The sequence below is a fragment of the Arvicanthis niloticus genome, chromosome 9, assembly GCF_011762505.2.
Source record: "Arvicanthis niloticus isolate mArvNil1 chromosome 9, mArvNil1.pat.X, whole genome shotgun sequence".
NCBI classification, from domain to species: Eukaryota; Metazoa; Chordata; class Mammalia; order Rodentia; family Muridae; genus Arvicanthis; species Arvicanthis niloticus.
Window position 1 is genome coordinate 36,748,535 of NC_047666.1, and position 17,253 is coordinate 36,765,787.

General features: G+C 42.7%; 1 protein-coding gene across 2 annotated transcripts; it reads right to left on the reverse strand.

Annotated features, from left to right (window-relative positions):
* Positions 1 to 3,157: 3,157 nt before the first annotated feature.
* Positions 3,158 to 13,514, reverse strand: Lmod3 (leiomodin 3). 2 transcript variants are annotated; one of them, XM_076940159.1, is made up of 4 exons: positions 13,372 to 13,514; positions 12,643 to 12,957; positions 8,198 to 9,589; positions 3,158 to 3,508 (listed from the first exon to the last, which is right to left on the reverse strand). In XM_076940159.1, the coding sequence occupies exons 2-4, from the start codon at positions 12,934 to 12,936 to the stop codon at positions 3,482 to 3,484; spliced, it is 1,713 nt and encodes a 570-aa protein (XP_076796274.1). In that variant the 5' UTR covers positions 12,937 to 12,957; positions 13,372 to 13,514; the 3' UTR covers positions 3,158 to 3,481. The 2 variants fall into 2 exon arrangements, with proteins under 2 accessions (XP_076796274.1, XP_034367802.1); XM_034511911.2 differs by lacking the exon at positions 13,372 to 13,514 and adding an exon at positions 13,072 to 13,156.
* Positions 13,515 to 17,253: the final 3,739 nt, after the last annotated feature.

Genomic DNA, 17,253 nt, shown 5'->3' on the forward strand with positions numbered 1-17,253 from the left:
CACAGTGGGCAGATCTTCCCATTTTAATGTAATCAAGGTAATCCCCCACCGGTATGCTCAGAGGTCCATCTCCCAGGTGATTTTAGATTCTGTCAAGTTGATAATTAACACCATCCATCACAGAAAATAACAGAAAAAACATGGTATATAAATACCATATTTTAAAATTTGCATTTATTTATTTTGTTCATGTGGAGGTCAGAATACAATGTGCGGTAATCACTTCTCTTCTACTGTGCAGGTTCTGGAGACTGAACTCAGGTTGTCAGCCCTTGGCAGCAAGCTTGCTTACCTGTTGAGCCATCTCACTGGCCCTAAAAGTACCTCTTAAAACAAGTAAAAATCATAGATAGACAAAATCACAGTGAGAACCGCTTCCTCTCTGTGTGCTTCTCTCGACCTTGATTTGATCTCTGGAATCCATATAAAGGGGAAAGGAGAAAGCTGATTCCACTGAGGTCCTCTGACCTTTCTGTGTGCCATGAAGTATGTGTGCGTGCTGTCACACACATAGCCAAAAATAACATTTCTAAGGAAGATAACAAAGCTATTATATGACGGCTATTTTAAAAATTGCTTAATTGAAAACTATATAAATCTGTACACTTTTGTATTCTCTGTCTTTAAAAACAAAACAAAAACAAACCCAGAAAGCCCACATTTTTTCATAGTTTGTTATTTCTATGATGTACTGTTTCTAGTTTGTTCCATTAGAGCAGTTGTTCTCAACCTGTGGGTCTTGACCCCTTTGAGGGTCAAACAACCCTTTTACAGGGGTTGCCTAAGACCATCCCAAAATACAGATTTAACATTTCAATTCATAACAGTAACAAAATTACAGCTATAAAGTAGCAATAAAACTAATTTAATAGTTGGGGTATTGTTCCAGGAAGTATTCATGTACCACAAAAGACCACTAAGGAGCCAACTCCAATGTAAAGCAGTCCTGAACTCTCATTGGGACAAGGTTTTACAGAAAAATGAGAGCAAATCAGGGCGGGGGGGGGGGGTGTCTATCCTGGCAAGCATCTAACCGAATGCCTATTGTAAGCTGACAGGTGGATGCTCTGAAGCAAGACCTTATCAGACAATCAGGAAGGGTCTAAAAGTACATCTGAAACAATCAGACTAAGCTTTGATTAACTGTTGCTAAGGAGTAGCTAGGGCCGGGCGGTGGTGGCGCACGCCTTTAATCCCAGCACTGGGGAGGCAGAGGCAGGCGGATTTCTGAGTTCGGGGCTAGCCTGGTCTACAGAGTGAGTTCCAGGACAGCCAGGACTACACAGAGAAACCCTGTCTCGAAAAAAAAAAAAAAAAAAAAAAAAAAAAAAAAGTAGCTAGGGAGTAACTCTGGCCAAGGGCAGTGGGGTCCTTCCTGGTACTTGGGTTTAGCTGTAGGTCAAGTTCTCAGGCTTTTTTTTTTTTTTTTTTTCCTTTAAGATGGAGTCTGATTCCAAGATGGAGTAGGTTTGGTCTGGGGGCGGGGATGGTGTTCACATCATGAGGAACTGTGTTAAAGGTCACAGCATTTGGAAGGCTAAGAACCCTTGCATTAGAGATATTCTCTCCTGGCCCACTTTGTCTGTTTTATGTCATCTGTTATTATTTAAAGGGAAGAGAAGGAAAATGTTGCTTTCTTTCTCAGGTAAGAAAACAGAAAAGAAAGTACAAAAAAAAAAAAAAAAAACCCAGGTGGCAGTGCACACCTTTAATCTGAGCACTTAGGAGGCAGAGACAGTCAAGATCTATGAGTTTAAGGCCAACCTGGTCTACAGAGCAAGTTCCAGGACAGCTAAGGCTGTACAGAGAAACCCTATCTTGAAAAAACAAAACAAACAAAAAGACCAAAACCCCAGAAAATCACTAAAACTTGATTTCCTAATTCCTGTATTCTCATTACTTAAAAAAAAGTTCACTACTTTAGACATTACAGTATTCTGTGCATCTCCTAACTATAATTCATAACTAAGAACTGTGGAAACTTGGAAGGAGGCAAGCAAAGGGCTTGGAGCTGTTGGGAGTGTTTCTACAGAGGGGATAGAACCTATCATGTGGTTGGGAGATTGGACAGGACCTTCATAGATGGTGAGATGTCTTGGGTTTGTCTATGAAAGACTCAAAGAGGACAGACACACTGGGTGTGTGGGAGGATGCTCTATCAGGAGCAACATAAGACTTTCAAGGGAAGAGAATGGATTGGTTCACCAGGGCCAGGTGACAGAGTATCCTGAAGCAGAGGGATGAGGTGTTTAATCCTGTAGATATGCTTTCTTTAGAGGGGTTTTGAAGAGACTCAAATTAAGCATGCACACATGTGTGTGCGTGTTCGTGTGCATGTGCATGTACGTGCGTGTGTGTGTGTGTGTGTGTGTGTGTGTGTGTGTGTAAAATCTTTGCCAATTACTGTATTATTTATAATTATTTATTTATTACAGTTTTTGTCTGTAAAACAGCATGTTGTCTGTAGCTGTCCCTAAGTTTGGAATCACAGCAGGGTATTTGTATGTATGAAGGGTTTGCTTTTCTCCTGACTTTTTCTGGTCACACTTCATTTTCCCCACAGTCTGTTGCTTGCATGCTTTGCTCCTAACAGATACAAGGAGACGCTGAACAGAGTTCAGGCTGACTAATCTTCACTGATAGCTTATCTGGATTTAGAATCACCTAGGACACTCACCTGTGGGCACATCTTGGGGAGCTTTCCAGAGAGGCTGAACTGAGGAGAGAAGACCTAACCCTGAATGTGGATGGAAGCATCCCTGCCCTGGGGTCCTAGACTGAACTTCACGAGAGGATGCCACTGAATCCATCTCCCTCTGCCTCCTGTGACAGATGTGACCAGCTGCCTCAGGCTCCTGCTGCCATGCCTTGCCGGGGACTCCATGATAAACTACATCCCCAAACCATGAGCCACAGTCATTCCTTCCTTTCTTGAGTTGCTTTGGTCGGGTGTTTTGTTACAGCAGTGAGACCAGCAACAGAGTGAGCAGAGTAAGAGGAGGGATTGTCACTGGTTCTCCGAGAACCAGCAAAGAGTCCTTTATTCCAAAAGGCTGAAGAAGACCTGCCAGGCACTCACTTCACATGATTTACTCCCTTTCAGATGCCAGGTAGTGATGCCGGGAGGAGATGGGAGGAAGATAAAAAAGGGAGTGGGTGAAGACTGGACAGTTAACACTTTCATCATATTTATTGTTATTCACTAGAAGAAAAGAGTAGTAGAATGTTTACCAAAAGAAATTAGCTTCTTCTTCTAGAAGCACCGCGCTACAATTTCACTCAAGGCAGTCAAACTCTGAGAAGAACTTGTTGCCTGTGGACATCCATACTCTGTCATCTTCCCTTTCCTCTTTGGCCTGTACCTTCTCACAGCCCAAACCATCCCCAGTTGGTTGGAGCCACATCCCAGTTCTGTCCCCCACATTGCTAGTGAAACGGCATCCAGCTCTGATCTTGCTGTTCTAGATGATTCTTCTGCCTTTTATGCCAGCTCCTTTGGCAGTTGCACCTGTGGTTTGAGCATTTGAAAAAGAAGAAGAAAAACATGAATCCTGAAAATGTAAGAGCTGTAAAACAAAAATCATAAAACTTGCATGTCTTGGTGGAAGCAGAAGGCTTTAGAAATTGTGGCTACAGAGCTCTCCAAAGTCACCATAGAAGCAGACGAACCAAAGCCACTGTTATCGAGGCATTTACCAACCCAGGGCTTGCTCGAGGGTCCATGAGCTTGTAGGGAAACATCACAGAAACAAGGGAAGCTCAAAGCCTGGTGCCAAGAGTTTACTAGCTGCTTGGTAGGTGCTAAGTATCACTTTTCCTCCTCTATAAAATGACAGTAAGAGTTTCCAGTCCATAGTGTAAAAGATCAAGTTATATAATGGGAGTGAGAGATAATTGGGGACAATTACTTAAAAAAAAAAAAATTCTTTCACTGTGTTTGTGCTATACCAGCCTTTGAAGGAGAATGAGGAGGATGACGAGGAAGAGAAGGAGGAAGAAGAAGAGGAGGAGAAAGGTGAGGAGGAAAGGGAGGAGGGGGAGGAGGGCTCTGAGCAGACTTGACTTCCCTGAGGTCACAAGGCTAGAATTGCTGAAAAGATGGCTCAGCTGTTAAAAACAGCTCTTACACACACGTAACCACACATAAGCATCTACATATAATTAATATTTATATATGTTAATTATTTATACATTATATATGTTCTAGGGGCTGAGAGACAGCTTTGTTAGTAAAGTACTTGAGTGGCAAATGAGTTAGCTCTCCCCAAACAACATTTAAAAAGCCAGGAGTGATGGCACCTGCTCATGGTCTCAGCATTTGAGAGATAGACACGGTGACGCAGGAGGCTCACTGGCTAGCCTCCCGTACCTGCTTACCAAGCTTATCAGGCCAGTGAGAGGCCCTGTTTCATAAAACAAGGCAAATAGCTCTCAAAGAATGATGCTTGAGATTGACCTTTGACATGAAAATGTGTGTATGTGTACACACACACACACACACACACACACACAGTCTATCCTTGAAGCACATTTCTAATATTTCAGTAACATTTAAAAATAGAGTATATTTTTCAAAAAAATAAAAAAAATAAACTATATCTAGAGAAATTTCACAAGGACAAAATAACTACAGAAGAGTCACATCTGTCCAACTCTAAAAATCTACATTCAGCTTCAGTTGTATAGCAACAGCTTCAAGTCTAGCCAGTTCTTAAAGGGGTTTAAGTGGGACTCTGCCTTAGGAGGTGACTCGTCCATCATGTGTGCATTCTTCAGAAGATGCTGACAGTGCTTAGATGCTCGGAGTTTGTTAACAGCTGAGCCTATTTTCTGATTCCCAGCCCATGTGCACCTGTCAGAGTGATGAGCCCTTGTGGGATCTGCTTGCAGTCAGTTCTTTGTCCATGTTCTCTGGAGAGGGATGTTTCACAGTGCTCTGCCCTCCAGAGGGGACATTCGATATTTTCTTCAGGCCAAAGGAAGTCCCCATATGCCTCTAATCCTCTGCATTTCTAGTGTCAGACTTCAAGAGGAAGGGGGTAGCTGTGTCTGGATAGGGTTTAACCCATGAAAACCACTAATAATTAAGAGCAATGGGATTCTAATTTTAGAAGTTGTTGTTCCGTTTCTATTGCTGTGATAAATAGCATGACCCAAAGCTGCTTGGGGAGGAAAGAGTTTATTTTACTTCACAACTTATGACTGCATCACTGCATCACCAGGGCAGGAGCTGGGGTAGACGCTGTGGAGAAGGGCTACTTTACTGGCTTGCTCTCCCCATAGTTTATTCAGTCTGCTCTTTTTATACAACCCAGAACCACCTGCTCGGGGATGGTGCCGCCCACAGTGGACTCAGTCCTCCCACACCAATCTAATCATTAATCAAGAAAATGGCACACAGCCTTGCCCACAGGCCAGTCTCATGGGGGTGCATTTCTTCAGTTGAGGTTCCCTCTGCTCAAATGACTCTAGCTTGTGTCAAGTGGACATAAAAATCAACCAGGACAGGGCTTAAACACACACACACACAAACACACACACACACACACACACACACACACACACACACACAGAGGTATCAAAATTGTGCATTAATTTTTACCTCATTTTTGCACCTGTAGTTCAAATCCACCATACATTCCATTCTTCCTCTATAAAGCAAACCTGGTTAGGTTTCATTTGACTGACCAAAGACATCCCTTTGTGCTGGCAGTCATGACAGTGCCATTGCTAGTGTTTATGGCAGTTCGATGAGTCTAAGATGTAGCTTCATGAAGCTTCAGTTCCTCTCGTATGAGAAAGCACCTTGCAGCTGAAGGTGTTTACAGCAGCTGGCCACAGGTAAGTGCATACTACCACTACCTCCAATGAGCCACGTGCCTTGGGCTCAGTCCCGGGCATTGCATTTTAAATAATGACAGCAAATGGGGAGAAGGTGATGGGCAGAGGTGAGAAGCCTGTGCTGGTTCTAAGAGTCTGTCCATCTAATATCATTTCAAAAGGCAAGCTTAAAAATTTGAAACACTTTGAAAAACATTGCTCTCTGGTCTGGCTTTAAAAACAGACATTCATCCTATGGGAAGAAGACCATGGGAAGGTGCAAAGCCAGAGAGGCGGGAACAATTGGACATTAGTGAAGCTGGTCCAGCTGTTGAGTGATGTGTTTTCACGCTGTCCTCATAGAGTACTTCATAGGGTAGGACAGCAGAAGTCACGGGGCATAGCCGAGATAGATACATGCAAAAAGACAGATGTTGCAGCTTATGCCAGCCAACTGAAGGCAAGAGGAGCTGTCAGCAACCGGAAGGCGCAAAGCCATTTCAAAGCACATGTCAGTAAGCAAGGCTCCCATTCTAAAAGGTTTTTTCCTTTGTAGCTTATTGTTATTGTTGTTATTTAAAAGAATGGCACTAGGGGCAGGCTCGGAGAGAAAAGTGCTGACTGTACAAGTTTGAGGACCTGAGTTCAGATCCCCAGGGCCCACATTGAATGCTGGGTGTGCTGGTGTATTGCCTGTAGCCCCAGTGGTCATTCCTTCCAGAGGTGGGAAGTTTGCTTAGACGGTCACTTGAGCTCCTCTCCCTTTAACATGGATTTTAAAAACTCCTGTTGCTTTTAGTATATTATCTTCTGACTAAGACAGCTTGACTATTGTCCACCCATGATTTGAAAGTGACGGTTTTTACAGACAGCACCCTTACCCACTCCAGCAGAGGTCTGGCTTGGTCCTCTGCCTGACCTCACGTGACTTCTAGCATTCTACAGTGACACCTGTCTTAGGACCAATCCAGCTCTCTCCGAATCACAGATGAAAAACATCTCTGATGCAGGAAATGGGACAATGACAATACATTTCTAGGAGATGGGGATTCCAGACATCCCTACACAAATATGTGAATAACGGCAGTTACCTTAAGATTAGGTAGCTCAGGAAATCTGGGGAAAAAAATCACAGACTCATATGGGTATTTGTTTCCCATATCCTGAATAAATGGGAATCTCTACGATGAAATAATATATTGACTGTATTGTCAATACTATCTTAGCTCAAATATATATATATATATAATATATTTATATATTTGTATAATTATATATTTTATATTTAATAGAATATATTATATAATGCATATCATATAACATAATATATATTTAATGACAGTGAAGTATCAATCAACATGGCTTATGGATATTGATCGTTCAGCCTGTATAACTATCGCTGTAATAATGATCACAAAAAATCATTTCTTCAGCCTAAGCTGAGGTAGTAAAGCCAGCTCTCTAGTAAGCTTTTATCACAGACTTTTATAGGGACACTATGAATATTAAAACCGAAATAATAGTCAGATATTTTAAACTCCATTGGCTCACAAAGATAGTAACCTGAGGTTTGCCATTTGGCTGGCTGCCTAAAAGGCAAACAGAAATGCACTTGCAGGTGATCTAGCATCGTGTGCAGACAAAGAACCCAGTCCCTGGAGCCTTTATTCCAGATATGCACAAATGTGCTTAATTTTTTTCCCTTCATTTGCTCTTTCAAGGAGGCTGGGGGGGGGGTGTGTCTCAGAATCTCAGTTCTATGTGCCTAGAATGGTCTGGTTTTACATATGCACATTAGGGATTCAAAATAGCGTGCTAAGTCAAAGTTTGACACCTCAAAACTGAGTTTTAACGTCAGTGCTACCGCTTCCTAGTGGTGTCTGCTAGACATGCTATTAACTTCCCAAAGCATACGTCTCTCCTTCACAAAACGGGGAGAATAACTGTGCCAACCTTCTAGAATTCCGATGATCATATGAGCCAGCTCAGTTAGCCTATCCATGTACTCAATAGAACTTAGCTACAAGTATGACTGTCACGGGGCATATATGGGTCTGTCTTTAAAAGTAACTAGTTATTTAACTGTATTGGTGTTACACTTCTGCTTCCAACAATCAAGACCCCACGGGGTTAAACTAATGGAGTTGGGGCAGGGGATATAACTTATTTGGTAGTGGCCTTGCCTAGCATGCACAAAGTCCTGGGCTCAGTCCCCACATAAACCAGGCATGGTGGGGTACATCATCCTCAGCTACCTAGCAGGTTCGAGGTCAGCCTGAAAGACATGAGAGCCTGTCTCAAAAATAAAATATAACATAGACAAGGGGGGGGGGGGAAAGGAACTGGGAAGTGTTCATTTCTCCCTCCTGTTACTTACAGGTTTAAGGTAGGCAACATTGCTGTGTCGGATGTCATTCAAGAGCTGGTCTCTGGGAGTGATTTCCACCAGCGGGGGCGGCCTATTTCTCGGCACTGGCTTGAGCGTTTTGATTACATCTTTGAGGTTGGTTTTCTCCTGTGCCTCTCTGGCTTCTGGCATTCGAGATTTGCGCTGAATTCTCTTCAGCTTCACCACCCTGAAGGAGTCAGGGTCTGTCTTGCACTGTGGAGGTTGGGGCAGATTTTTGATCATTTCCTTTCTTGCACCAAAGGGGACTTCCTGAGCATCAAGGGGCCGCCCAGGTGAAGGCTGGAAGAACTCCTGCATTCTGGGATCCGGCATGGGTCCTCCCAACCTCTCCCACATCCCAGGAGGCAGCCCCAACCCATTCTCCAACATAGCTATCAGCTTTCTCTGCTCTTTAAGTTGCTGCTGCTGCTGTTCCTCCTGTCTTTTCTGCCTCCGTTTATCCTGGTTCCTGGTAAGCAGATTCGTTACCACCATTCTGGGACCCGGAAGCTCGAAATGGTAGCCCATCTTCAACAGAGTGTTGTTGGCCTTCAGAAGCCTTGATATTTCCATTTCGGCGTGGTGGCCCAGCATATGCCTCTGGTTGTGAAACCGAAGTTCAGTCAGAGTTTCATTGAACTGGAGGCACCTCATGATGGCCACGATGCCCTTCCCGGTGATGAAGTTGGACTCGATATTGAGGGTGGTGATGCTCCTGTTTTCACGCAACATGTTCGCCAAGGCGAATGCTACACTCTCATCTGCACCGACGTTGGCTAAACTAAAGGTTTTGATGTGTTTGTTTTTCTTCATTGCATTGACAAAGTCCAGTAACATTTCTTTAGGGATATTTTCAATGTTGTTCAGGTTGAGTTCCTTCATGTCAGGGTCATTCTGTCTCACTCGTCTCAAGCTTCCGTCCAGGTCAGTCTGGTTCCCTGAAGGCCTTGCACTTACCTTCAGAAAACTGGTATCTAGAGCTAACTTCTTAGGGTCTAATTTGGCTATTTTCGTCTCACTTTTTTCTTTGGTCTCTGGTGTGTCTTTTTGTTCTTCTGCTGCTTTAGTAACAGGTTGCTGCCTGGTGCTCGTACTGTAGACTTGTTCCTTTGCTTCATTTTTTTCTCTGTTGGCTTGTTCATCATTTTCTTCCTCTTCCTCTTCTTCCTCTTCTTCCTCTTCATCATCATCTTCATTATCCTCTTCATCTTCATCCTCCTCCTCTTCATTTTCATCGTCATCTTCTGTTTCTTGTACATTGTTGCTCCCATTTGATTCTTTTTTCTTTGCAAGGATTTCACTATTGAGCTTTTCTTTAAAAAACTGGGGCATGTTTTTAATGCCTCTGTCTCTTACTTCATGCTCTTTTTGAGTGTTTGCCTAAAAGATAGATTTGCAACAATTACAATCCATAGCACTGAAGAAATACAAAATCCAGCAATGGCTACAGGAGTTTAAAATATTTTTTAGGAGGCTGGAAAGATGGCTCAGCAGTTAAGAAATGTTTGCTGCCTTTCCAGAGGACCTAAGTTTGTTTTCCCACACCCATGTCTGGCTGCTTACAACTGCTTGCAACTCCAGCTCCGGGGATCTGACGCCCTCTTCTGGCCTCCCTAGGCACTGTAGTCAAGTACGCTAAGGCTAATCTTACACAGGAATGCACATGCGTGCACACAGGCACACACACAATTAAACGTATAAAAGTTTTTCAAAAATATTTTTGGGGCTGGGGAAATGGTTCCGTGGGTAAAGCACTGGCTGCACAAGCATAAGAATCTGAAGACCTGAGTTTAAACTTCCAGCACCCATATAAAGTAAAACGAAAGATGGGAAACAGAGACAGAAGAATCTCTGAAGGCTTGGGGCCAGTTACGCCTGACATACACAGTGGTGATTAAGAGACCCTGACTCAACCAGGTGAATGCTATGACTGATACCTAAGGTTGTTCTCTTTCTCTCTTTCTCTCTCTCTCCCTCTCTCCCTCTCTCTGATACACATGCACATTCACTCATACATCCACACACATGCTCTCATACACAGAAACACACACACATAGATTTTGTAAAAACTTAAACAAAGCCAGGCATAGTGGCACCTGCCTTTAACTTCACAACTTTAGAGGCAGAGGCAGGCAGATCTCTGGGTTCTGGGCCAGCACATGGTCTAAATAATGTGTCTCTACGACTCAGACCTACATAGAGAGACCCTGTCTCAAAATCAAACCAAACCAAACCTTAAATGAAACCATTTTAAGTGAAATAAGTCAATCTAATAATCCTTATGTATAATATTATTTCATATATGTATACATAAAAATTTATATTTGTATAGGAAAAACTTCTAAAATTATTATCAAATTCCTGTTTTTGTTTTTCCGAGTCAGGAAGGTAACCTCTGGAAGAACTGAAGGGTCTGCTGAGTGCCTGCTACTTGCACTGTGGGACTTTCAATTTTAAGTTCGCCTTGTGTTGCTGATACAGAGGACCCCACAGTAAACAAAAACAATCAAGTTAGGAGGGACTTTTGCAGACACACACTTGGGGTTGTGCCCATATACACACATATATGTGTGTATACACATTTCTATCCTACACACCCACCTGTTTATACAAGAACATTTTACACTGACTCTAGACCACCTAATAGCTACTACAAGTAATGTAAACAGGGACACTGTTTTGTTTTAAAAAAGAAAAAAAAAAGTCTGTACATATCCAGTCCACATGGCAAATAAATAAATAAATAAATAAATAAATATTTTTTAGTGTTTTCAGTTCATAATTCATTGAATTCAAGGATGGAGTCCCTGAGGATACATAAGACAAAGTGCATCAAAATAAAAGCTAGTTAATTTTATTCTATTAGGGTTAGGTTCTACACTTTTACAGATGGTTGTCAACACATATTTGGAAATGATACAGATTTTTAAATCCTTGTATCAAAACCTTTGTTTCATGTGTAGTTGAAAGGGAGTGTTTGTACTCCCCAGGTCTGTGTTAGAAAATAGCTTCCTGCTTGGCTCTGGTGGTACACACCTTTAATAACAGCACTCAGGAGTCAGAGGCAGGTGGATCTCTGTGAGTTTGAAGCCAGGCTCATCTACAGAGTGAGTTCCAAGACAGCCAGGGCTACAGAAAGAAACCCTGTTTCAAAAAAAAAAATATTCCTTATACCCTCCCTAAAGAATCTGTGGCTCTCACAGACGTGCAGGACATTGCATTTCCTGATCCTATGAGACTGTGACTTGGTGCAGGGAAACGAGAGAACTCTGATAATCTGGGGTGTGTTTTTAAAACCTTGGTTTGGATCCTGGCTCTGGGAAAACCACCTTCATTACTCAGGAGTCTCTGAAGCAAGTCGCCTTGAGGGAAGAGCCAGCCTTAAAATGGAACAGGATTAGGGAGAGATTTACAACTCTGCTGTGTCTGGGAAGGGAAAGGCAGATCATTGTTCACTAGCTTCTCCTGCGTCCATTACTCCACTCTGCATACATCTGAGCACCTTGCAGGTGTGATTCCCAAGGCTAGTGGAGAAGACTGACACAGTATTCTGAGCAAGAACTTAATGCTCATGGCAGCTTGGAGCTGACAGTTGACGACATTGTCCTTAACTACCTTCTTAACTACCTTCTATAACACTGTCTGCCTCATCTGTCCCAGCAGGGGGAGCCAATCATCAAGCTGTTCAATGCAGACCAAGGAAAGAAACAAAAGCGTTGGTTCTGTAGTCCTCTAAAAACCTTGTCTTTGTGTGGAATTGTCTTCAAACTCACGGACATGCAATTGTAAGAGGTCTGCAAAGGACATGGTAACTCTGGTCTGATAAAGCCTGAGATTTATTTCCTGGATGTCAGTTCCTGCTTAGTGTTCACTACTGCTTTCTATCACACCAATGTGACAAGATACACCTGTATCTAGCAGGTGGGCTGGAACAAGCCATACTTGGGAAATCTGTCTTTTTTCTAAGTTATTTTTTAAGTGCAATATTACCATTTGCCTTTAAGAACCATCAAGATGGCTTATCAGGTAAAGGTACCTGCCACCACCCATGACCTACACACACACACACACACACACACACACACACACACACACAAAGAACTAATAATAAAATGTAATTAAAATTTTAACTGTGCTTTATACATAGTAGGTTTGCAAAGCTCATGCCAGTTCTAGTTTTTAGATAAAAGTGTCTCAAGAGAGGACTATCTTGAAGGCACATTCTTAGCCATCAATTTTCAGATGCCATCACTGATACCCAATGTACAATGGGTTCCAGTCTGAGATAGAACTTAGTATTATGATTTCATTTAGATGTAGCAAAATCCAAAACAAAGCCACACACTGTAGCCTTGAGAAATCACAATTGCAAAACAGCCCCGGCTAGTCCAGTCCCGGCAGCCATTTGTGTCCCCACACAGATCCCTGGTTACCTCAGACTGCACAAAACTGACAGGAACCCGTTCATCTTCCAGCATGCGTCTAGATGCCTTTTGCAAATACATGTAATCGACGAGAGACTTATGGTCAAAGTTTCCTGTAGGAGCCTTGTCAGTTTGATCTTTTTGGATCATCCCCACAGGAAGGTGGGGGTCAGGGGCCATGACTTCCATCTCTGACTGCAGCTCCCTCAGCTCTTCAGGGGATAAGTTGGCCAAGATTTCGTCTTCATCAAGCTCCTCGATAAGGGTGTCTTCTTGCTCTGAATTCCTGTGGTGCTCCGACATCGTTACTTTTTCTATCTGTTTCTAGATCACCAGAAAAGAAGAAACAATCCAATATGTTTTTTTTTTTTCAAAAAAGGAATCAGTATGCAAACACCCCAATGTCTTCTCATTAACAAATCTCTTAGGCCAACCCACCCTTGCGAGATTTTCTCACTCGGTAGTGGTGTTTGAGCTGCTGGGAGTGACTGTAGCTCAGCTCATGTGGGATCTATATTAAGCAAGGTTTTCTGGGCAGAGTCAAGTCGTGGAACTACTACATGACTCCCTTTTTGGCAACTTGAGTCATCTGTCCAAATCCACCTGACATTTCAGTACAGCTGCTGTGCCCAGCAAGTAGTCGGTGTACGGAATCCCTGCAGGAATAAAATGCATTCTTTTCTAAAGCCCTCCCACCCCAGGGTCCAGTTCCATGCAGCCCACATTTAAACAACTCACAAAACATCAGAATGAAAACCCAGCCAGCAAATGCAGTTTCTCCTGGAACAGAAGCGTCCCTTGAAGGTGGAAGGTGAGCTGGGCTTTGCCTGTTCTCTCCAGCAGGCTCTGGAAGCTGTGCCACCGCGCCACCGAAGGGAACAGCTCAGGTCTTGCTGTGGTGCTCACCCCTGTGTAAGTGAAACGGTGCAAGCTGCTCTTATCTGCATCTAGATCCTGTGACCTGACAGATGGGGATAACAAGGCCCTGACTTTCCATGTAAGGGGTTTTAAACCAGCAATGTCTTTAGTAAGTATTTATCAAACCTAGCTAAATTAAGATGGATCTGAAGAGAATTTTTTTTTTTAATCATATTGTTGAAATACTGGGCAAAAAGGGCTGTGCAAAGAATTTTTTTTTTTGTAACCTGTGGTGGAGGGACATTAATTTTTTCAAATTACTAATATATATTTATGTTAGCCCAGCAACTCTACTTTTTGAGGTGTATCCCTCAGATACACTCCCGAGAAGATGAAAGCACAATTGTATACATTAATTGCTTACAGAAAGCTCTAAAACAGTGAGCATGACAGGATATTTTTGGGACAATAAGTTAATCGAATGTATGTAAATAAAAATAAGAGCTGAGCCAGGTTCTGCATGCCTTTATTCTCAGTACTCAGGAGGCAGAGACAGGCAGATCTCTGTGAGTTCAAGGTCAGCCTGGTTTACATAGCAAGTTCCAGGACAGTGAGGGCTACGTAGAGAGACTCTGTTTCAAACACAACCCACCCCCCCACAAGTAGATAAATATAAAAATATCAGTGAGGTAGATTATTAAAAAATAAATAAGAAACCAAACATTTCAAGTGCTTTTAGGGAGGGGCATGGGTGTCTGAAGGGCTGGGCTGGGGAAAGGCTTCAACATCATATTTTTTATATATTTTAGATATATTTTTATATTTTTTTTCCAGAGACAGAGTCTTTCTGTGTAGTCCTGGCTGTCCTGGAACTCACTCTGTAGACCAGGCCGGACTTGAACTCAAGAGATCTGTCTGCCTCTGCCTCCCGAGTACTGGCATTAAAGGCATGTGCTACCACAGGCTAATTATTGTCAAATTCTAAATTTTGCAACTCTTTACTCAGAAATTTAGATATTTTTGTACAAACTGGAAGCTAGAGAGAAAATGAATTTTTCACCCTATTTCCCTGTTGAGAGCATCTGCAATGAACACTCTGGCTTATGCCAGTCATTTGTTTAGAAATAGGAACTCTGGACCATTGTGCCATCTTCATAGCCCTTGGCAGTTTGACGTTGGAAGTCAACTCTGCCCTTGACCACACCCCTAGCCCTGTGTTCTTTAGTTTATTGTTTGATTTTGACATAGAGTTTTGTTATGTAGCTTTGGAACTCACTTTGAGGTATGGCTGGTCTTGAACTTGCAGCTATATTCATGCCTCTGACACCCAAGTGTCATGATTACAGGCAAGCACCACCATATCCAGTCTGCTATCTGTGTTTTCTTGTTGATCATATCAGATTACTTTTGAGGCAATTACATATTCTAGAGCCACATAATTTTTTAAAATCTCCCTGTAAGGAGCTATAGTTCATAAAGTGCATAGTTCATGTAACCAATTCTTGTTACCTATCTAAACTGTTTCCATTTCTCAGAAGTACAAATAGGTCTTCAATGAACATCTTACTAGCTACATATTTGTGTGTACCCAAGTTGATTTGCTTCGGTTAAGTTGGATAAATTCTAAGAAGTCAAATTGCAGGATCAAAAACTATGAAAAACTAAATGCATTTCATGTGAATGCCTAAATGGTCCTCTTAGTATTATTCCATGGTAAATGATATGCACATGTTACTATGCCTCTTATACACACACACACATATATACGCACACACATACATATGTAGGTATGTTGTGGTGGTTTGAATATGCTTGGGAAGTGGCACTATTAGGTGTGGCCTTGTTGGAGTAGGTGTGGCCTTGTTGGAGTAGGTGTGGCCTTGTTGGAGGAAGTGTGTCACTGTGTAGGCGGGCTTTGAGGTCTCCTAGTGCTCAAGCTGTGCCCAGTGCAGAAGAGAGCCTCCTTCTGGCTGCCTTCAGATCAAGATATAGAACTCTTGGCTACTCCAACACCAAGTCTGACTGCACACTGCCATACTTCCCACCATGATGATAATGGACTGAACCTCTGAAACTGTAAGCCAACCCCAATTAAATGCTGTCCTTTATAAGAGTTGCCTTGGTGTCTCTTCACAACAATAAAGCCCTATGACATATATGTATACACACACACAGACACACAGACAGACACACAGACACACACACATACACACAGACACATACCTCCATGCTCCAGAGTTCTTCATCCAGAGTCAACAAATCAATAGATAAAAAAATTTTTAGAAAAAAATACATCTGAACATGTACGTGCCTTTTGCCCACTAGTCATTATCTCCTCAAACAACACAGTGTGTCGTATTTCAGCAGCAGCCACAGAAACAGTTAAGGAAAAACAAGAACAAGGTATAAAGTATAGGACATTAATGGGACATTTAAAAAATGCTTCCATGAAAAAAAAAAAACATTGTATTAATAGCCATGAACAAGAGGCTTTAAAAATCTTGGCAATTTTACAGAAAGCAGCCAAGAGTCTTTTAGATGCAATTGCCTATAAAAGACATAGAAGCTTAGCATTGAAACGAAGATATGAAACCCTCTTGAGAAAGACAATCTGAATTCTTTCAGATTATCATTTGGTCCTGAGGTATGCAACTTGTTCTGATGCCTCTGATGACCAAGCTGATTGACTGAAGATTATTACTACAAGGAACCCTGATTCCTCTGACAGCATCTCCCATGAGCAGGAAGTGACTAAATCTCTCTCAGCTGCTTCCCAGAGCACCTTACCCTCCTGCTGACAGAGAGGGTTTTGTGGGTCTGATTTGTTTGACAATGAGATGAGTTAGCTGTGTTTGCTTTTTCATGGTGCTCTCAGCAGTCACCTCAGCAGCTTCCCACCTCAGCATCCAATATGACCACAGAAGCAGGTAGCTACCTGTAAGGATGTCACCTGCATGGCCCAACAGCTCACAGATCAACTGACTTTGGATTGGAGTCTAGAGGAAGAAAGGAAATTGACTCCCTTCTAGAAGACGCTGAACCAGAATTCTCAAAGTTGGGTCTTGGAATCTGTGCTTTTTTCAGGGTGTGGGGGACATCCTCTGGTGATTCTGATGTGTAAATCTAGAACAGCCCAACCCAAGATTTAACCTGCCTCAAAGACTGTGCTCATTCTTCTCCCATTGCTTTTCACAGGTCTGTGCTCATCTCTCAGACTTTAATGCAACCAGAAATGATTGACACTGTCCTGGACCTAGGAATCCCAGGGCAAGGGGCCAAGCACTCATCCAAAAGGCCAGGCTTACATAGCTTAAGGCACAATGTTTGGTGAGGGACTGCTTTGTGCCATGCACTATGTTAGGTAGCTAGGAATGTGGCAGAAATCAAGACGGAGAAAGTCATCATATTCTAGTGAGGGAGACGGTGGCAACCATTTCTGGTTGCATCAAATGCTAAGGAAGATGGATTCTCTATGCTAGAGAACAGCAGAGGAGAGTGAGTGCCCCTAGGAAGGGGAATCTGATAAGCACAGACCTAAGAAAAGTAGTGGAATGGCATGTGCAAAGTCAGGCAGGAGAGATCTTGGAATGTGAGGTGACCTAAGCCTCACATGACTGGACACTGTTGGACATGGAAGATTTGGGGACAGGGAGGAAGACAGAGCCAGGCAGGGTGTCTTTATGACCAGGGCTAAGTTGTTCATTCTAAGCATCACCGGGAAGCAGCAGAGGATTTTACATGGAGCGTACTGTGGTTTTGTGC